Here is a 21,377-nt window from a genome sequence, read left to right as displayed (position 1 = left end):
TGCCTCTCTCTCTCTCTCTCTCTCTCTCTCTCTCTCTCTCTCTCTCTCTCTCTCTCTCTCCCCGTACTGTATCCCTCCCTACTCCTGCTCTCTTGTCTCCGTCTCCATTGGGTTGGATCCCAGCGCCGCGCCAAAGAGGTCCCCAGCCCAGCAAAGCAACCTCCGGCGCCTTCGGTTCGGTGTGCGCTGCAAAGGCAAGGTGAGGTCATCTAAGGTCACCTGAGACCAATGATGGCGGTGCAGTAGGTAGACAGGCCGCATATAGTACCTGGTACGTGTTTGTTTCGTGTTGCAATTTCGTATTGCAAGCAACATGCCCATTAGGAGAAGGAGAAAGATTGGGTGAGGTGTACTTCACCAACCAACACAGTCCACACCGTGACTGATCCCCTCCGGCCTGAAGACCAAACAAAACCAATAAATACACTCACTCACTACCTAGGTACCTACCTACCTACCTACCTACCTACCTTTCCAAAGTCTGGGGAACCCCACCGGCAAGCCCGGGCCACCCGTTGTCTTTCTTCCTAGGTACCTACTTGCGACACTCGACACTACAACACTTGTGACATGAGCCCCCGTGGTCACGTTGGCTAGCTCGTCGTCTCACCCAGGCCGGGTCACGTTGGCACCCTCCATCCAACACGCGTCCGGGCTACCATGTCCGCCGTCGCATTCCTTACGTACATGCTCGGAATTTCATTCTTCGTCGACTAACCGATCGATCAATCAATGAATCAATCACTTAATCGGCTATACGTCCCGTCGGCGGATACGCGGGGTAGTAGCTCCAGCTCCCGTGCGTGGGCCGACGTCGTAACGACTCGGAGAAGCTCCTTGACTCAGCTTCTAAGTAACAACGCTTGACCTTTATGGGCCCCAACTAACGGGCAGCAGTTACTGTCTGCTGTCTGCAAAGCAATAACAGTGGTTTAGAAGTATTTTACGACCAAGGCTTGTTACCCAATGCCAACGCGACGGCTGGCCCGGCATCTCCAACCTCATCGCTCCTCTGCCCGACCATTGATTGCATTTGTTCCTTGTGACAACACAACAATCTAACAAAAATGAACTGAGACCGTCGGCCCCCGTTCGCGAACCGTTTGATTTCACAGAGTGTCCAAACTAAGCGCCAACGTCGGCATCGCGGTTCAAAAGCCATTTGATAGCTGGATGTACATATAGCCTACAATAGGCGCCTCTCGGCACGCGGCCCTTTTATTGCCTCGTGATTGCCTGCATCCGAACTCTTTGCTTCGCCTTCCTTGGAACCTCTCTCAGTGCATCATTGACATCTTCCGATGCCTTCCTTGCCCCCGTGTATCAGCTGCCAACCCAACCCTTGACTCGACCCATAGCATAGCATAGCATAGCCGCTGCCCAATCCGTCCAACCCTGCCTGCCTGCCTGCCTGTGGAATGAGCTCCAACCACACTGCATGGCATCGCCAACCAAGCCTAAGCACTTTTCTTCGGCGCAGCAGCAGCGTCGGTTTGCTCTACGGTTGCGGGGAGGATAGCAGGCGCCGCGTCAGGCGCAATCTCTGGCGAGTCACCATCGTCGATCGGTCCCGGCTCCTCCTCAAGGGTGCCGTCCAGCGTTGTTGGCTTAAAGTCGCCGTTGTCAATCGATGCGGGGTCATGACCGCGGCCGCTGTTGCTGGCCGAAACACCGACCGCCGGCGCGCCACCTTCGGCGATCTTCTGCTTCGTCTCCCGAATGATCTTCTCCGCCTCGCTGACCTTGGCCGGGTTTGCCGGAGGTCGCTCCACTCCGATGGCGTTCTCCTTGTCGTTCTGACTCTCTAGCAGCGCCTCCTTGTCCAGCCGGACAATCATGCAGGACAGGTTATCCGTGCTGAACCGATTCAACGCGTGGTCAACGAGGAGTTTCGAGGCCTCAACCGGATCCTCAACGTTGCGAACGAGGTCAACGGCGTCTTGATCGGAGCAAACGTCCCAGAGCTAAGAAAACAGTCAGCAACTACCCACTAGGCTTTCAGACACACGAGAACTTACCCCATCACAGGCTATGATGATGAACTCGTCGCTCTCGGGTTGAATGACCGTCTCGGTTGTGTAAGGATGCCCAGTGACCAAGTCCTTCATGTAGGTGTCACCGAGCGCTCGCGTCACAGCCAGGACACCATTGACGCGGTTGTTGAGTATCAAACCACCCGCGTTCGCTATCCGCTTTCCCTCGTTCTCGTCACTGCCCTTGTGATCGTACGAAAGGCGAAGAGCTTTGCCGGAACGGCAAAGAATGATGCGGGCGTCTCCAACGTTGGCCGTGTAGAGAACACGCTGGCGGCTCGCCGAACTCTTCAGCTTAGCGTGCGTGGCCTCAACGCCGCCACCTGTGGAGGTGGCCTTGTCGTCCGTGGCCTCTTCCGACGTTAATTTAGCCGCCTTGGTGGCTGCGGCAGTAGCCGGCGCAATGGCCTGGGAACCCGTCGCGGAGCGATCGCTGGGCACCCGATCCTCCCAACGTAATACGGCGACGGCGGCGGTACATCCGCTGTTCTTAAGAGGGAGTTTTTCTAACTGCGCGTCGACTGACGTGAATGTCTGGTCGAGGAGTTCGGGAATGGGGCCGTTGGGGTTCTTGCGGATGATATCCTCCAGGATGATGTGCAGCTTCTTTCCACACCAGTCGGCAGCGAATGTGCCGGCATGGCCGTCAAAGATGGCAAAGTAGCCGTTGTCGGTCTCGATCATGTCCTGAGCGAGCGTCTCCTTGTCGTCCGACACGGAATCGTCCTTCTTGCCCTCGAGGGCGGGAGCCGGAGTATGCAAAAAGTTGTAGAGGAAAGCATGGGTATCCTCCATGGTGCGACGGCATTTCTTGTTTCTGTCCTCCCAGACACCGACACGGAACGTCGACCTTGGGCCGGGAACGGAATCACCGGCCGAGTTGTTGTGTTGGCCCTGGGGCACTGCGAGGGCAGGGTCCTGCTTGCCCAGCTTCTGCAGCGGGGTCTGCGAGCTCATATCGGAGCTGGTTCGGCTGACTTGGGAGATGTTGAGTGCATTCTTGGCGTGAGCCAGAATGCCGGCGGCCTTTCCCTGGACGCCGCTGGCCCGGCGCTTCTTATCGACGGCACCGTCCTGCTGGCGGCCAGGAGGACTGCTGTTTCCGCTCCGCTTGTCGCCGCTGGCGGCCTGATCGGATGACTTGATGGCGGCCGCGGAGCCCTTGTCAGACTCGGGCGAAGGCGACTTTCGATCCTCTTTGGGGTCCCTCTCCGCCTTGGACGCAGCCGAACTGGAGCCGCCGCCGAACATTCTAGTCAGCAGACCACTCCCCTGGTTGGAGAGGCTGCGACGCTTGCTTCCTGCCAGTTTAAAGAACCTTGAAAATACGTCAAGGGTACCGTTCCGCGTGTAGAGTTAATCGGATACGATGGGTGCGCAATGGTTTTGTCTTTGTCGAGGTCTTCGTCTTCGTCTTGGGAGGAATGCCGCGAAGGTGGGTGTCTGAGAAAGGTAGTGAGTATTAGTATCAGTCAGGCCTAGCGAGCAAGAGTAACAGTCTTGGGCTTCATGGAGGGGCAGAAGTGGTCCGAGAACGACCGGGGGCTGGATAGTAGACCGGGCCCGAGCTGGACACGAGTGCTGCAAGAGACGGGAAGGGCAGGCAGAAAGATGTATAAATCTCGCGAGTGTCGGACGGACTGTCTCGCCACATAAGCGCCAGTGGTGGGTTGCTTTGACCGACGCCTACTGTCCAAAGGGTGAAAGAAGGGCTATTCTGCTGGACCGCGTAGCCAGACGGAATAGCACAATGACGGCGGCGCGCAAGAAACAGCGTCCGCTAAAGAAGCGAAAGCATGCAGCATGCCAATGCCCGGGAGAGTTACGATGTTTGCGCGGGTTTTCCCAATCCAGAACCCAGGTGGCCCGGGATGACGAGTGACGTAGGCAGATTGATTGGTGCTGGAGAGGAATCAAAACAGGTAGTACTCACGAAAGTGACGTACCCAACAGGACGGAGTGCCGGGACGACGTTTGTTGAAGAGGGTGGCCGGAAGGAAGGAGCACAGGGCCGAAATAGTGATGAGTTGACGGGGATGAAGTTTGCCGGGGGAGGCAGGTTGACCAAACCCGCGATGCGTCTGGGAGTAGAATGATGGTGTTGAGGTTTAGGACGTCAGAGAAGTTGAGGAGGGATGTGGGTGACGGATGTTGCTGTGTGTTTCTTGTCGCTGGTCCCAGTCTCCGCAGTCAGTCCAAGAGGAGGGGGAGGGGGAGGGCTAGTTGGGCTGGCTCAACTAGGCTTGGTTGGAGAAGGCGTAAGGACAGAAGCGAAAGCGGCAGGGACGATTCGCAGGGTCGTTTTAGCGGCGCTTACCTGTACCAGGTAGGTAGGTAGGCAGGTAGGTAGGTATTTTGTACTATTGTTATGGGTCCGGTTGGCCTGAGCTTCCCACTCTGGCTGCAACAACCCTGGGCTGAGGAGCTGAGGAGCTGAAGTTCAAAGTGGGAGAGGTGGGTAGATAGGTACCTGACGGGAGGTTGTTCGGAAATACGATTCGAAAATATGCCCGGTAGACTCACTGGTGGTATTTTGCGATCTACTCGGAAAAATTGGGTGCGATGGCCGCCTTCCCCGAGGTGTGCTGCGTGTTATCAGGTCTCACTTGAGGCGGTGATGATGTCTTGCGTCAGGGGTGTGTGGTGTACCTAGACCTCCTTACCTACGTAAGGTAGCTAAGGTGCGGTGCGTAGCCAATTAAGAGGCGAGGCGAGGCAAGAGGTGTGCTGGATTTCCAGCCACAAAGGAGAACAAGCACCTCGGGTTGACTGGTCTTGTGAGAGCCTAATGCGCTCTATTAGAGATATAAATAAGCCGACGGGGAAATGAAGAAACTGAGCAAGAGAGTCTGACCTCCACCAACATTGGTTGCCCTTCCCGCGATGGGCTTGGCCTGGCTCCCGTTTCAAAGGGGGACAAGTGACCTCATACCGAGACCCGACCACGAAATGCTGCTAAGTCAAACCCGGCGTTTGCCGTGCCGATCACAGCATGAGAGAGAGAGAGAGAGAGAGAGAGTGTGTGTGTGTGTTGTGTCTGTATGTGTGTGTATGTCCTGGGTTGGATCAACCTTCCTACCCTGGGTATGCGGTACTGGTTTGACAGCGACAAACACACGCGCACATACGCTCACACACGTTGGCTAGCATTCTCTGGTTGGGGCATCTTCTATCTGCCTACTTACAAGCAAGCTCCAAAAGAGAAATGTCAGTCGCGTGTTCATGTGTTCATGGGCCGCATGGACGACCCGAGAACACTCTCCCCCCGGGCAAAGTCAATGACGTTGAAGACCGCCCGGTGAACATTGTATGTGTCCTTCACCTCAACACGCCTGAGGTGGATTGGATTGCGAAGCAGCTTGTTTGCAACTCACCGCCGGGGGGGTGGGGGGGGGGGGGGGGGCCGCGACATGGTCTCTTTACAGAAAGCCTGTTGATGTCTAGGCGCCAGTATGATTCTGACTTGCTAGGCCCATTAAAGTAGAGCAAAGTTGGGCTGTAGTCAAGTGTCTCTAGGATACCCACCCCTCTGCCAACCAAACGAACCCATATACACGATGCAAGAGAGGCCGCTCCCATGACACAACAACTTGGAGAGCCCCTCGACGCGCCCAAATATCTCGGCCAAGTCGACAGCACGCCGACACGACAGCTCAGCAAACAATACAAGCCCAGGTAACGTGTTGTTCCGAGATATCGGGGTCCAACATGTCGAGACCCATCCTGTTGGCTGGCTTGCTGCTATGTCTGCTCTTCACAGTTGTTCTGCCCAAATGCCATGGTCCACATTTTCTTGACTAACATCGCCATGCTGACTCGTGACAATAGCGCCCGACATGGGGACTTCATATGTTGATGATGAGTTGCTGGCACTCACGAGATGTTCTGGTGCGGGATGTGACCGAGTGCTATACAGCATGTCCAAGAATGACCACGCAGAGGTCCATTACATGTTCGTGAGTCGTATGAGTGTGAATTAGTCTTCCGTGGCCTTGCCCCCATATTCTTGCCTCCCTGGTACAAACCACGGAGGATGCGGTTCGCAGAATCAACGTGTCGGTCTACAGAATCAATCCCTCTGAGTTCACCAGGCAATACATGCATCTCGGCGGGGCGGCCCGTTCTTCACTGTGGACGAACGACGCAATTTTCCAGTACAACCTCTCAAGTGCCAACTCACTCGCCGCCCACTGAGACGTCCATTCGAATCGTTGCTGCATGTGAAGAAACGCCCGCTTGAGGAAAAAGTGCGCCTTCCCATTTCCCGGGGACTCCGTTCCGTATGTGACAAAATAAACTAGCTGCCCTAGACTCCCCATCATCCATCGTTGCTGCCCCCAGCCCTTTGCGGCCATTACGTCCAGCGTTGTCGCTACGACTACCGTCGAAGGCTGTCAAGGCGGGCCTGGAGGGCGTCGTCGCCGGGATCCCCACCTCCACCTCCGCCAACCGCTTGAGCAACTCGGCTCTCCGGAACCGCCGCCGTCTGCATTCCAGACGGTGTTTCTCCGAGCTGCGGACACACCGAGTTAGCCAGTGCGTCTCCATCATTGAACGATCGCGAGTGCTCACCGCCGACGTCAAATCGACTCCAATCTCCTCCAATACCTGCTCCACAACCTCTTCGCCTTCCTCATCGGCGCCGACGTCCATGGCATCGTCCATGACATCGTCCATCATCTCCTGCCTCTGATCCATAATGTCGTTCTCGCGTTCGAACTCCATGGCGATGCGCTGGAGAGCGGGGAGGTTCATCGATCGGTTCATCGTGCCCAAGGCCTGGGTCGCCCCCTTCATGGCCGTCATCATCTGTTCGTTGGTGCGGTATGTCTGTGAGGGAATAAACGGGTCAGTCAGAGGAAACCAAGCGCCAGGTGTCTTTGATATGCCCTACCTGAAGCCGGAGCGAGATCTTCTGCAGTTGGCTGCGCATGCCGTAGAACTTCTCAATGTATCTGCAAAGGGATCCCGTCAGCTTCGGTTTTCAGACACTCGTAGGTTTCGTCGTCCGCGGCTGACCTCCGTGTCCGGACCAGATCCTTGGCCTGGATCTTGCAAGCGCCCATTTGTCCCTTCTGGGCACTCTGCTTGATCTGTGTGATCAACTGCTTCTCCTGCTTTTCCAACTTGACGCGGACCTGGTCCAATTCACGGATCGCCTTATCCAGCATACGCTGGTTCTTGCGCAGACGCTCCGCAGGCGTCATGCGCTTGCCGAACATGTACTCCAAGATCTGGGTCGCGGGATTAGCACGTGGGCAATGGCAGGAAAGATGCATGCGTCATACATTCATCGTGGGCGCTGGCGATGGTTGGTCGGCGAGGAGTAAGGCGTCGCTCTGTCGGAAAGGCGATTACCAGGCGCTTGAGGGTTCGATGGTAGCAACAAGAGTGTTGTGGTACCGTGGAGAGGAGTCGATGGTGGAGGTTGATTGATATTCGGGTTGCCTGGCACGCACGTAACGGGACAAGGGTACGTACAGCAGCTTGGCACAGCGTAGGTATCCAGGTGCGAAACCAAGGAAGTCGGTCCCGGTTGCTACTGCTCTCTCAGCGATTGCGCTGAGAGGTCCGACCAGGTTCGGGCTCAGGTGATTAGATAAGACCAAATGTCAGTCGGCAGCGGCGGCGGCGGCGGCATTTTCCGACGTCTCTTTCTGGAACCAATAGGCGAAGCGGCGCGACAATGGGTGGTGGGAAATTTGCCGCTCCGCCCAAAATCATGCGCTGGGAATTCCACCCAGTATTACAGGTACACACTGCTAGGGACGACAGGTCAGGTATATGACGAGCTTCCCTGAAAAAAACATTCACGACCGGGCAAAACTTCGCCGCCACCTTGCCAACCAACCAACCTATACCACTCACCCACTCTTTCCTCCTTTCTCTATCGTTGCTCGACCATGCTACTTCCACCATCGATCGATCGAAAATGAGTCAAGATTACTTTTCGAAGAAGGGAAAGGCCCCTATGGACCAGGAGGTCGAGAAGGACGAGTCCGACGCGCCCTATCAGCCGGTGCCGTCATCGAGCAGACCACCGCAGTTCATGACCGTGGGATCCGGCTCCACCTCAGCACACGCAGCGCACCTCCAGTCTCTGCTGGAAAACGACTCGGGCTATGGTGGCAGCATCGCGGATGGCGATGCGATGACCTCCTCCGGCGACCGACACATCCCGACTCCCGTCAATGGGCAGCTCTCCGAGGTTGACCGTCGCAGTCAGGCCGGCGCTATCCACCAGCTGTGGTACAATGCACACAGGGTGACGCTGGGTCGCTCGATCAACAAGGTTATCGAGCTGTTGAAGGAGCTGCAGGACATGAACGTCTCTTGGCCCGCGCATTACCCTTCCGTCCAGCGAACCGAGTCATCGCGCCCCGCCCCTTCACACGCATACTCGACAACCGGCGAAGCACCCGCCTCTGCTTCCTCTGTTCCCTCTTCCCCGACTGCCCCGCCGGCGATACGACGATCCTTTACATCGGTCGAGGCTCGCAACGACGCCGAGTCGAGCAAGGCCCAGGAGCGGCGTGCCCCCGAAGAGCCCCGGCTTGTTACCCCTCAGATCGCCCAGGACTTCTCGGTTCTCAAGCTGGATCTCAAGCTGGGCTCGCTCCATCAAGCGGAGCTCGTCCACTCCCTTGAAAAGGGCTCCATCGCCTCGCTCCTGGATGGCAAAATCAGCTCCAGTATCCGACACTTGCTCAACCTCCGCGAGCGAATCGAAGATACTTCCAGCAAGGTGCTCGTCACTGGTGACCTCAACGCCGGCAAATCCACTTTTTGCAACGCTCTGCTGCGCAGAAAGGTTCTGCCCGAAGACCAACAGCCCTGCACGGCAATCTTCTGTGAGGTCCTGGACGCTAGGGAGAACGGAGGACTGGAGGAGGTGCATGCCGTGCACAGGGACGCCGCCTACGACAGACACGACGAGAGCACCTACGACGTCTACAAGCTGGCACAGCTCGAGGACCTTGTTGTCGATAACGAGAAGTACACCCAGTGCAAGGTGTACGTCAAGGATGTCCGGACCATTGACGAATCGCTACTCAACAACGGTGTTGTCGATATCGCTTTGATCGATGCGCCTGGCCTGAACTCGGATACGACGAAGACAACGGCGGTGTTTGCGCGCCAGGAGGAGATTGATGTGGTTGTCTTTGTGGTTTCGGCTGCGAACCACTTCACCATGACTGCCAAGGAGTTCATCTGGGCGGCTGCAGCCGAGAAGGCATACCTCTTCATCGTGGTGAACGGCTTCGACAACATCAGAGACAAAAAGAGATGCGAGAAGATGATTCTCGACCAAGTTCATGGTCTCAGCCCAAGAACACATAAAGAGTCCTCGGAGCTGGTGCACTTCGTTTCAAGTAACGCTGTTCCTACAGCCCCTGCGCCACCAGGTGGCCCGTCAGGCGGCGGTGGCGACGACGATCCAAGCGATGACCCCAAGGGTAAGGGCAAGGATATCGAGAAGATCCGGGATTTTGAGAACCTCGAACAGTCACTGCGGAGGTTTGTCCTGGAGAAGCGCGCCAGATCCAAGCTGGCACCTGCGAAGACATACCTGCTCAACATCCTCAACGACGTTCACGTCCTGGCCAACGTCAACTCAGCGGTCGCCAACTCGGAGCTCGACCGTGTCACCAAGGAGCTCAGGGAGATCGAGCCGCAGCTCGAGTCAAGCAGAAAGGCCACGGCGCAGGTTGGCGACGAAATCGACAAGATCACCGAGGAGACGTGCAAGGAGGTCTACGATCACACGCGGATGACACTCAGTGTGGCCATTGACCACGCTGGTGACAACAACCACGGTGTTCCCTACCGTGGCATCTTCAATGCGTTTGAGTATGCCGAGGAGCTGAAGGAAGCCATGATGTCCTACATCCACGAGTCGGTTGTCGCCTGCGAGGAACACGCAAAGTCGAAGACGGTTGGTGGCGTCAACGCCATCAAGCAGCTCGGTATTTTGCACCTCGGTGACGACTATCAGAACCTGGTATTCCGACCCGACGTCATGTTCAAGAGAAAGCGGGACTCGATGGCGCGCAACGTGGACGTTCCCACCGAGGTTTGGGACTTTGTTGACTGGAACACCATTGTTCAAAAGCAAGAGAAGGTTGCAGGTACGGGCATGGCCCTCACTCTTGCTGGAGCCCTTGTTCCGCGCATGATGGGCAGCAGCGGCTGGCTGGACCATGCGTTGAGCGCAGCGAAGATCATGGGCAACGACAACTTGCGTCGCCTCATCGTGCCTGGTATCATCGCAGCCGGTAAGTTTCTCGTCCTCGGCGAGTCTTTGGTGAGCCAAAGCTAATACTCATTTCCTAAAAGCCTTCGCAGCCGCCGCCTACGTTGTCAACCAGATTCCCAACTCGCTTCCCCACCGCTTGTCAACCAAGATTGCGGTCCAGCTAGAGTCTATCGACTACGTGCATACCAACGCGACGCGCATTTCCGGGTCGGTCCGGAAGGTTCTCCGCTACCCTGCTGATAACCTCCGCGTGGGCCTGGAGCAGTCGGTCAAGGACCTCGGCAAGCGACGCGAGGAGACGCTCAAGGTGCGCCAGGAGAGCGAGGTCGCGCTCAAGTACTTTGGCAACCTCGTCCGCAACAGCGCGCAGCAGAGGACGGTCGTTGAGGGCGTCGACCTGGATGCACCGCCGCCAGGCGCCGTCGCCGCCGGGCTTCACTGAGATACCCTCCTCTCCTGGTCTCATCGCATCCCTTGTTTTTTTGTGGCAGGACACCCTTACGATAGCATGGAAAACGGCGTTCATAATTGGCGGTGATCAGGGCTCCCCTCAACCAACCTTTACTGTCTTTGTACGCACCTATACCTGAGTTTATTCCCCCCCTTTTTGGTTTCGCGGACATTCGAAAACGATATGTCGAGTAAGAAGACACACGACGATAGGCATACACGTAGAGGCCAAAAAATCAACTTAATTCACCGTGCATTCCGTTACACAACTGTCTGACTGTGGTCACTTGCGGCCACGAAATTAAACACCCCAGAGGCGCGGTTCGTCAGTGTGGAGGTCAATATAGTTCAAAGCCGCAGATGCCTGAAATATGATGGGATGGCAGGCTCATCTCATTCCAGCGCTGGGCCCGGGCCCGAGCACTCAGATGCAGCTCCCCCGCCCGATACGGTTGGTACAGCTGCAGTGCTGCAACGACAAGAAGAAAATGCTGCAGAGATTGGTAGTAACTCCTCATAATCTCTCCCATCCCCCCCCTCCAAGTCGAACTCTGCCGAGGTCCGTCCAGTCCGGACTTACGAACCGGAGCCAGCTAGCGCCGGGCGCCGGTGGAGGTCTCGAACCTCACGGACCCCACTCTTCGTCTCTCAAGATCGTCATCTCTCCTTTTCTTTATTTTATAGTATTCCATTTCTTTTTTGAATTCTATTAAAGACTGGGCAATTTGGCCAGGGGGGATTGTAGGGAGGGGGGGAAGGGGCCAGACGAGGGGGGAGAAGATTTGGCTCCGAATTCTTACGCAAGGACAGTGGACATCTCCCCTCCCTCCCTTGCAAATACCTTACCTGCAGGTGGGCGTTCGTTCTAGATGAACTCTCCCGCTCCCGGCTGACGATTTGGGTTATGGGGTACAGACGACGGTTTGTTCTTGTTGAAGAATCGCAGATGGGCTCCTGCAGGCCTGCAGGGCTCGGTCTATGCTCGAGGATGAAACCCTGCATGGGATGTGCGTGGCTCAGAAACGACTCAACGACCTTCGACAACTCTAGAAGATGAAGGTGGAGGACGAGGACGAAGGGGAGGAGGAAGAGCTTGGCCACTTTGATGACCACCAAACCCCCTGAGATGAGTGGCTCACAACTAAAATAACGGTTATGCATCCTCCTGCATGGGAGGGGAATAGGGATATGCATGCTGCAGGTACCATATCCTTTAGCTCCCAAGTGCTGTACGTTAGCTTTTCTCCCTATCAAGAGCAGCCGCCCCCCTCTAAATCTCATATGTCGTGATGGGACGTGAGAGATCGGAGGTTAATATGAGCTGCATCATCCAAAACACTGGCAATGCTACGTGGGTAGGGCAAAAGAAGGAGCGGTCCTCTTCCATGTCCTCGTCTGGGAAAAGGCAACGAAACGTCTGCTTTCATTATTTGAGAGACATGCGAGCTACCGGTCCCTGGGCGGCGGGACGGAGATAGATGTTGCGAGGGAGGAGGAGGGCGGGGTGGGGGGGCCTGAAATTATGGCAATGGCCCGGAGGGGATTCATTACCCGTCGAATAGATAGATGGTAGATGGATGGTGGGCTAAGGGTCAAAGCGCGGGCGAGGCGGGAGGCCATCGGAAATGGAGACAGCCATTATGTCCCTCACGATTGATTGATGGACTGACTGACTGTGTTGTGTTGCCATGTGTGTTGTGGGCACAGACTGATGGATGGACGGTTGTGTGGGCGTGTGCCTGCAGCACCTCTGATCATCCCGGGCGGAAGTGAAATAGCAGACGAAGCAGGTTGAGAACAAAACGGCGCTATTCATGTCAAGAGGTATCGGTAATGCGGTGTTCAATGTGATGCGCGTTAATGCAGGATACATCCCTGCTTATCTAATAGGGGGGACATGCCATTTTGCGCGTATTTGGCTGGAGGAACGAATGGGGAGACAACCCTTTTTCTGTCAAACCCCTGAGCTGGGACACACCAATGGCAGAGTGGCATCGTTCATATCGAGCTCGGGTGCTGTCTTTTTTGACGGCTCAGATACGTTCCCCTTCCCTTACTGAAGGGTGTCGATCAGGTGGGTGGTGGTGGGCATTGCGGCGGAGATCGTTCCGGTGTGGGATGAACTCTGCTAATACTCCCTTCCTGGTATCCCAAGGACTTTTAGGCGCTTTTGAGCGAGTCGAGTCCATCGAGTCCTGTTCCAAGTCGGCCAAGCCTCTTCTCTTCCCCTTCCTGGCTTTCTCTATCCGTAGCCATCTCTCGAAGTTGATTGTAGTATCGGGCGGTCATCTATCTGCAGTAGATTGGCCGATTCGCGCGGGAGCCGGAGACCGACGCGTCGCAGATTGGGGTTTTGCGACGCGACATCCCGAGCCAGTTTCAATATCCGATATCCCGCCCATATGACCTGCTATATTGTCATTGTCGTGTCTGTCAACGAAAGAAGAGACCGCCGGCTAGACACTGACGGGCAGGGTCGTGCAACTGGCGTTGCCACTTGCAACCGCAGGACTAGACTTTTCATCGCCCCCGGCTCGGACCTGTCTGTTACCTTTTCCTCTTGCACTCTCTGGTAAAGGTCGCCTCTGACCCCTCTGCAAGGTGCCCGATATTTAACAAATGGCACCTACTCGCCCTCTGGGCAATCTTGGCTAGCGTTCAGCGGTGGCGTTGACAATCATCGGCCACGTCCATCGCGGGCAAACATGGGGGGAGTGGTCGCCAGGTGAGAGGCCGAGCCGCGAGCTCTAGAGTGCTGCTGCCGCCACCCAGCGACGGGCTCGAATTAGAAGAGGTTCGAGGCTGCAGGACGGACGGGTGCCCTGTGTCCCCTGCCATTCTCTCTCAGTGCCTCTCGGTCTCTCCCAATGTTGTGAGATGGGATGGATGGTGGTCTGTGTTGTGCTTCCCAAGCATTCATTTCAAGGGTGCGTTAGCAAACCAATGGCAACCAACACAACAATCGCTGGGGGTTGCTGCGTCGCGTGCGCCCTCCGTCCGTCCGTCCGTCCGTCCGTCTTCTGGTCTTTTGGTTGTCGACCAAACTACGGACACCTACCTGGGTAACGTAGATACGAATACACAGCGAGACTAAGCAATTCCGCCTACTAACCCTTGGCCAAGCAGACTGGTGTTCCCCTAGCGAGAGTGGAGAGGTGGTCGTGTAGGCATGTAAGGGGAGAATAGACCAAAATGCAGAAGGCGTTGGATTAAAAGAAGGAGGACAGGAAAGGGAAAAAAAGGGAGGGGGAAAAAACGGGCGAAAAATGCAGTGACATTCGAGCCCCGCTCCCCCGTTGTACCTGGAAGGGAACTGGAAGGGAACTGGAAGGGAAGTCTCCATTCATAGTGTACAGTGGACCCTAGCCATTCGATTCAATCCAGACAGGCCTGTCGTGGCCTAATGATTAATCCATCGTCCACTAAAGAAGTCGAATCGCTCAATCGCTTCGCTTCTTCTTCTTCTTCTCCCCCCCTCCCTCCGCCTGCCTTTCTGCCGCCGACTTTGCGCGCGTCCCGGTAGCAGCGAGATTGCGACTTTCTGGCACAACCTGATCTTCCACCTTTCTCCCTCTTCTTTCTCTCTCCCTTCCCTTTACCCCGTCCAGTTGGTTCACTTCACCGGCCCCCCCCTTTCACTTTACTTTGTTTTCGTCCTATCCTTCTCCCACCCTCTCTTTGGACCCCTTGTTTACCCCGTCCTCTCTCTTCCAGAAACCTTAGTTTTACATTAGTTGTGCAGTACTATCCTTCTTACCTGTACCTACCTACCTACACCTACCTTACCGACCTGCCTGCCTACCTACCTGGGCTAGGTACGAACACCTTGGCCGCATCCCATTCTTCATTACATCTTTAATTCCTAGCGCTCTGTTGGCCCTTGCCGGTCGAGCCGTAATTACCTCCCTATCCATCATTCATATTTACCTGGGCTGTCTATCGACGCGTCGGCCAACCTCACCTGCAGCATCCAGCTCCAGCTATCCGTACAGTACCTATCAAGCTATCCGTACCACCACCACCACAACTTCGCCCACGCCCCCCCACACCCCCTTCTGTGCCGACCAGTTCAGGCGTTGGGCAGATCAGAGTCAGACTACGGATACACTAAACCGGTCCTCCCTTCGAGCCTCCACCAGCGACAAGAACACCCTCGTCAGGACTAACCATTACACGTCGCCCGTGGCGCTCAAGCACTACAGCCTGCGGACTGTCTCCCACTTTCTTCCTGCCAGTCGCATTCCCGATAGAGAAAACGGGCCAGAATTTCCCTGCCCATCTCATACTCCTAGTCGCCAAACAAGAAGGGGCAGGATAGGATACACAACCAGGGCACACGAGCACATCTGGCCCTCTTCTTTTTCTCTCCGGGATATTTGTGCCCATGTGCGGCTCGCCCATGCCCCTTGCTGGCCTGCTTTACATGTCGCCGCTGCCGCTGCCGTTGCTGCTCTCGTCAGCCTCACCCCTGAAAACCGCAATCGCCATCGCTGCCGCCTTTTAGCGACGACGAAATAGGCCCCCCTCCCCCCCTCCTCAGGACCACTTTTGGTTCCTCTGTTCCAGAATCCACCCGGATTTCACTCTGTGGTCCCTGGACAGCAGCTCAGTCAGTCGGCTTCAGCTCCCAGCTTCCAAGTTCCGTCTTGTGCGCGCCTGCGCATCACCTCATCTACGCCCGCCGCCGCAAAAAAAAAAAAAAAAACCCTCGAAACGTGGCCGACGACCAGAACACCGAAGAGTCCCCCAACTTGCGCTTTCCGTAGCCCGCCAAGCCGACAGGGAGGATGTCGCTCAATGGCCTGGACGACCCAAAGGTCAAGGAGGCCCATGAAGCTGCCGTTGCCGAACCAGGAGGATGGTATGATCCCCTCCCTTTCCTGCTTCCCCACCGCCGTAATCCGAACCATCGTCATCTCCGTGCCCCTTGCGATACACTTCCACCCGGAGCAGCGCGCCCGCCATGCGCCCATGTCTCTCTTCCGCATGCTTGCCGCCCCCCCAGCTACCATAGATTCACCGAGGCTGACCGACGTCATGATCTGTCGCACAATTTAGGTTTCTCCTCAAGTATGCGAGTCGCGATGATGTCGAACTGCTAGGTCGCGGAACCGGTGGCATCGTCGAGATACGGAACAACATCGCCCAGTTCGAGAACGAGAACGACGATAACGCGCCCTTGTTTGGCTTCCTAAAATACCGTCGCCGGAATGTAATCATCAAATATCTCCCCGACGATTGCTCTCGACTGGTTCAAGGTCGGTTTGTCTCTGAGCTGCGGCGCATTGTTCTGATCTTTTCGCACTCGTTTCATGGAGAGATGAAGCTGACTTGGCCTCCAACTCGTTTAACTGTAGCTCGTGTAACTGTCCATTTCAACGCCGTGTGCGAGCGATTCGCCCCCTACAACACCGACTTTTCCATAGCCACTGCCAAGGATCTCAAGGATACCAAGTTGTCGGCTGCTTGCTCTCTACACGCTGCCTCTGGCTCCACCTCGTCCTCGACAAGCTCCTTGCGAAGGAGGCGGCTGATGGAAATCGCCGAAGAAGAAGAGGAGGAACAGAGAGCGAGCAAGCGGAAGTCTGTCGGCCCGGACAGCTTGGTTGAGACTTCGGGCGAAGACCCGGCCGACGCGCCGAAATCGCCCATCGGAGGGCCGCCCGTGACGTTGAATGCTGACCTTGCAAACTCGCCCGAGGAGAGCAAGTTTTCTGCGTCTCTGGAGCCTCCCGAGTTCGTCGGTGCCAGACCGTCGTCGCCCACAAAGTCCGTTGACGAGGGACGGCGCATGTCATCGCAGTCCCTGCGACCCGAGCTATATTCCTCGTCGTCTTATACATACGGCAAGCCTAGAGTCAAACTCGCCCCACGACCCTCTCTCGACGTTTCTGGCCGTGCTCGCGCAGGAACCGCTGCGGTGGGGGCTGCTTTCCGACCAATTTCACAGATGCCGTCTGGCTTCAAGCTATTTTCCAAGGGCCCCAAAAAGGGCAAGTCCAAGGAAAATACTCTGGATCCTTCCGAACCAGCCCACCCGGACGAAACAACCGAAATCTCCTTGGCCGCCACTTTAACACCCCTACCCGACGGGGATCCCATTTCCCACATTGATGAACTCGTTAGGCCACACACGAGCTCCGGGCGACCCACAACGAGCTCAGGCGCTTCAATTAAATCCGCCATGCCCTCCTTCACCACCGCCCCCTCTACGAAGCAGGTCATGACGCCCGAAAAGGCGCGTCTGATGAAGGCGATGCAACTAAGGGAGAAAAAGAAGAAGATGATGAACCAGCAGTCCGCCACTACCCCAGCCGTCGACGCCCCTGCCGAGCAGCTCATGTCGGAAAAGGCCCAGCCCGCCCAACACGTCGAGGAGATTGCCGAGCACACCCTTGTTGCCGAAGCGGATGACGGAGAGGAGGAGGAGGAGGAGGAGGACGACGACGACGACAACGAAGACGACGATAGACGACTCTCGGTATCAAAAGCCGACTCTGGCATCGTTGTCGACGCATCCTCCGTTTCAGTCCACACCGACGTCGCCTCTGAGTTTACTCAGAGCGACTCCCATCCCGCCTCGCCCATCATGGCATCTTCCGAGCCTGACCATTCGACCAAGGCGTCGTCGCTATCCGAGTCTACTGACGAAACGGTGAAGGAGTCCAACGAGGACAACACCGATGCCGAGGTTGATACACACGGGACACATGACGCGGTCGAGTCAGCGACGGAGTCTGGGATCGCCCCTGCCCAAGCCGCAGAGCCAGCTTCCCCCGTTGAGGCCGTTGCCCCTACGTCAGCAGAGCCTGAGGCCGTCGATGGCGAACCACAAGAGGAGGGCGAGTCACTGGCTGAGGGTTTGGCCCCCGCCGCAGTCGACGATGTCCCCGTTGTCCAATTCGATGCTACTCCCGAGGCAGTCACCGCCCCCGAAATGAGCGAGACACAGGACACATCCACTGTCGAGAAAGAGGCAACCCTCGAGGTCGCCGAGCCTGTGGAGCAACAACAGAATGAGACTGAGAAGGTAGCAGTCATGGATGAGCAACAAAAACCGCCTATAAGCTTACCAATCTCCAAGTTTTCCACGAGCCCGACACAAGCGAAGCCGTCCATCGAATCGAAAGAAACACAAGATCGGACGTCGAAGCAGGATATCAAAGCGGAGACCACCGTGTCCACAACTTCGGAGGCATCCCCAAGGTCGCCTCTGTCACCGTTGTCGCCGTGTTCCCCTAGCCTAAGAGTCCCCCGGTCCAAGTTCTCGACCCAGGATCTCAGAGCAGCTGCAAACGTTGAGGTGCCCACGATCGTCTCTCCCCCAGAGGATGTACCCCGCGAGCCAGTGGCCGTTGCGGTCGATGAGCCCCGCGATGCTGATGCCCATTCGGTGGATACGGAGCCTTCGAAGCGAAAGGCGCTTGTCGAACCCATTCGCACCGACCTGGACCCCCCGAAAAAGGCGGCAGATGGCAATATCTCTGATGACGAGGACTTGATGGACGAGCTTCACTCGGCTACCGTCCAGCAAGCGCAGCATATTACGGTTTCTAAATCGCCCATAACGCCAGTCTTCCCCAGCCCCACGCAAAGCGCCAGCAGGCCGACTTCGCGCGGCGCTGTCCGCACCATCTCGAATCCTGTTCGTGGGAACCTCCTTACTCCTGCCGACGTGGCTCAGGCCCAGAACCAGAGATCAGTCTCGTCCGGTGCCGCCTTCTTGCACAGAATCACACAGCAACAAGGCAATCAACACCTGGCTCCCAAACAGCCTGGCAAGATCGGATCTAGTATTTCTCAGCGTATCAAGGCTTTGGAGAAGCTGTCTGCACACGCACCCGGAACCGTCGACGCGGACACGAGCAGCTTGAAGGCCCCGAGACCGTCCTCGGCATTCTTCGCTGTCAAGAGGGGAGCTAGCGTGAGGGAGCCTCCTCGCTCCCCTTCCGTCGTTGACAGAGCAAGTTCACTCACTCGGGGCGGCAGCCCCGTGCCCTCAGTCATGACGGAGTCCCAGGAATCTTCTCCAGAGGCGGCCAGAGCGAACCGCGGCAGATCAGGGTCCATGGCGAACAGGCTGTCGATGTTCGAGGTGCCTGGCAGCAACCCGCCCAGAGGGCAGCCCGAGTCCATCTCCGTCACAGCGCGGATCGTCCGCGATCCTAGCCAGTCTGGCAGGGCACCCGAGCCGCCGAAGAACCCCTCCGAGTTTGAACGGCTTGACCTCAAGGTGTCACCGTTGGTTGTCGATCACCAGAAGGCCGAGCCTCTGCTGCCACCAGCCAACCTGACAACAGTGAAGCCCTCCAAGGAGACGATTCAAGAGAGGAGGCTGTCCAAAGAGAAGCGTCGCTCGCAGTCAGTGGACCCCATACCAGATGGAGATGAAGCGCCTCGCCGCTCATCCCTCAGCATCATGAAGGACTTCATCAAGGACAGGCGCAAGTCCCTCACTTCCCCCTCTGCGGAGGCTCTGACGGCCCCTTTGCCCATGTCGCCCGGCTCGTCCAAGTCGCCCTCGAGACCCCCCTCGACACACCATAACTCCTCGGGTCTCGGCCGTCGGCTGTCCATCAGCAGCCGTCGGTCGTCGTTCAGCAAGGACAACGATGCGAGCGGTGCCATGTCCCCATCGTTGTTCACCGAGGGCAGCGGGTCTGGAGACGACAGCAAGTCTACGACCAGTGACAAGAAGAAGGGCCGGGCAGGCCGCTTCATGCGCCGCCTCTCCTCGTCTCTCAGCAGCGGGGCCCGTAGCAAGACCATGACCCCTACCGCCATCTCCCCGACGGTCCAGGAAGAGGATGCCACGGAAGTCGCTCGTCTTCAGCAGCCCACCATTGAGGCGTTTATGGGAGATGTCAACGTCCAGTTTCCAGACAACCTCCTGTGGAAGCGCCGCAGTATGTGCATGGACTCTCAGGGGTTCCTGATTCTCAGCACAGTCGCCGCGTCGACCACTACCAAGGACAAACAGCCAACCGGCGCCGGAGTCAAGCGATACCATCTCTCCGACTTCCGTATGCCATACATTCCCGACATGGAGATCCAAGAGCTGCCCAACAGCATCTGCCTTGACTTTGTCGAGGGCTCGGGCTTGCAGGTTGCGTGCGAAGATCGCGCCGGACAGATGAATGTATTGCACAGTAAGTTACAAAGAGACTCGCAAGTCCGACTATAGCTGACGTCGTGTTTTTCCAGTCCTTCAAGACGCACATCAGAGCCACAACTCTTTCGGCCAGTAAACCTTTGAACTACCCCGTTTCCTTGGGATCACGTTATCCCCAGACCCTCCCCCTTTCTATTATACCCAAACTTTTCAGCCCTTGCCAAAACATCAAAACCAACCGGCAGATCTGCCTTTTCTTTTTGTCAACAGGCCCTCTGGTCATCGTTCCCTGGCCCCTTTCCAGGCTACCTGAAGTGGATCATGGCTGCTACATTTCACAACCCTATCATACGTCACACCTGAGCAACATCAGAAGCACCTGAGCCGTTGCTCATTGCCCGTTGCTCACCTACCTACCTTCCCCTCCACCAGCACAAACACGCCTTCTATTAACAGGTAATAATTCGCATGGCCCGACGCCTATCACACGCATTCTTGTGTTTTCCTTATTTTTGCACTTCATTTCAGTCAGGAAAAGATACCACCTTTGCATGGGGGACAGTTTAGGTTCGAGAAGAGTTGGGGGACAGGGACGGCTGAGGGACCGAAGGAAGTCTGAAAAGATTTCTCCAATGCCCAGCCGGTATCTTCCTCGTGAAAATGTTTCTTTTCAGACGAGGACGAATAAAGTAGGGGATGGGAATCATCTGCCTTGTTGCCCACGGCGACGGAAACCCCGGCTTTGAGTCGGGTTGGCGCGTTCGATACCGCCTATGTAGGAGAAACTTTTGAATGTACATACTACCTTTCCGCCATCTCGACGGGATAGCAGTGGGGGGGACACTCTAGTTCCAAGATGGACTTTTGGTTCCCTCTGCTGAGGCGTCGAATGAGATGTTCATATCTGCCTTGACAAGTTTTGGCTCTTCCTTGGGTTCTCTTTTGTGATGCTGTGTGATGGGAGGGAACAGCTTTGTGAGAGTTCGACCTAGGTGAGCATCCCCAGGTCTTCTCTGTGACGACGGATCATAGCTAACCACTTATCTGAACCGTGTGGGATGACTTGAAATGGGCCGGGAAAGTGTTATTGTCACGGCATGACGAAATGAAGAATCAAGGTGGACCAAATGGAGAATCTTTTCTCTTCTTCCAATTCCTTTTGGTGTTTGTGTTCACGACCATACCACTCAGCTAGACTCCTTCCTTCCTGCTCAAAAGTATCGTATCGGATCCACGGTCATATCGGGATCTCTGTCTTTTGCTATCATTCGTCTCCTGGTGGCGATATCGGCGAGACCAATATCCTTTCGCGCCGCCCGGATCCCCCTCTCGTCTCCAAGCAAGTACGCACAGCCAAAGCAAAATAGTATGGCTCGCTTTTTTGTTCACTTTCTGTCCGCCTTTCCTGGCCCCTCCCACTGTTGTCCATCGTCTCGTTTCCTCGTACTCCTTTTTGTAAGTCGGATCGACTTTCTTGCCCCCTTGGAACCCGGCTTAGGCCAAGAGGTTGTTCTGTTGTGTTCTG

At 56.3% G+C, this 21,377-nt stretch overlaps 4 protein-coding genes across 4 annotated transcripts; 2 read left to right on the top strand and 2 right to left on the bottom strand.

Moving 5' to 3' along the window:
- Window positions 1–1,457: 1,457 nt before the first annotated feature.
- CH63R_01953 (Protein phosphatase 2C) lies at window positions 1,458–3,284 on the bottom strand (the record flags this gene model as incomplete). The annotated part of the gene is made up of 2 exons (XM_018296928.1): window positions 1,458–1,964; window positions 2,019–3,284. The coding sequence occupies 2 exons, from the start codon at window positions 3,282–3,284 to the stop codon at window positions 1,458–1,460; spliced, it is 1,773 nt and encodes a 590-aa protein (XP_018161744.1).
- A 3,127-nt stretch (window positions 3,285–6,411) lies between these two features.
- CH63R_01952 (Snf7 family protein) lies at window positions 6,412–7,327 on the bottom strand (the record flags this gene model as incomplete). Its single annotated transcript, XM_018296927.1, has 5 exons — window positions 6,412–6,546; window positions 6,606–6,863; window positions 6,928–6,988; window positions 7,053–7,267; window positions 7,322–7,327. 5 exons carry the CDS (start codon window positions 7,325–7,327, stop codon window positions 6,412–6,414), a joined length of 675 nt encoding a protein of 224 aa, XP_018161743.1.
- A 638-nt stretch (window positions 7,328–7,965) lies between these two features.
- Window positions 7,966–10,732, top strand: CH63R_01951 (Transmembrane GTPase fzo1; the record flags this gene model as incomplete). Its single annotated transcript, XM_018296926.1, has 2 exons — window positions 7,966–10,309; window positions 10,371–10,732. 2 exons carry the CDS (start codon window positions 7,966–7,968, stop codon window positions 10,730–10,732), a joined length of 2,706 nt encoding a protein of 901 aa, XP_018161742.1.
- A 4,795-nt stretch (window positions 10,733–15,527) lies between these two features.
- CH63R_01950 (Gpi-anchored cell surface glycoprotein) lies at window positions 15,528–19,988 on the top strand (the record flags this gene model as incomplete). Its single annotated transcript, XM_018296925.1, has 4 exons — window positions 15,528–15,601; window positions 15,799–15,998; window positions 16,098–19,889; window positions 19,945–19,988. The coding sequence occupies 4 exons, from the start codon at window positions 15,528–15,530 to the stop codon at window positions 19,986–19,988; spliced, it is 4,110 nt and encodes a 1,369-aa protein (XP_018161741.1).
- Window positions 19,989–21,377: the final 1,389 nt, after the last annotated feature.

The sequence above is a fragment of the Colletotrichum higginsianum genome, chromosome 2, assembly GCF_001672515.1.
Source record: "Colletotrichum higginsianum IMI 349063 chromosome 2, whole genome shotgun sequence".
Classification (NCBI taxonomy): domain Eukaryota; kingdom Fungi; phylum Ascomycota; class Sordariomycetes; order Glomerellales; family Glomerellaceae; genus Colletotrichum; species Colletotrichum higginsianum.
Note: the sequence above shows the minus strand (reverse complement) of the source record. Positions and strands in the feature narration are given on the sequence as shown.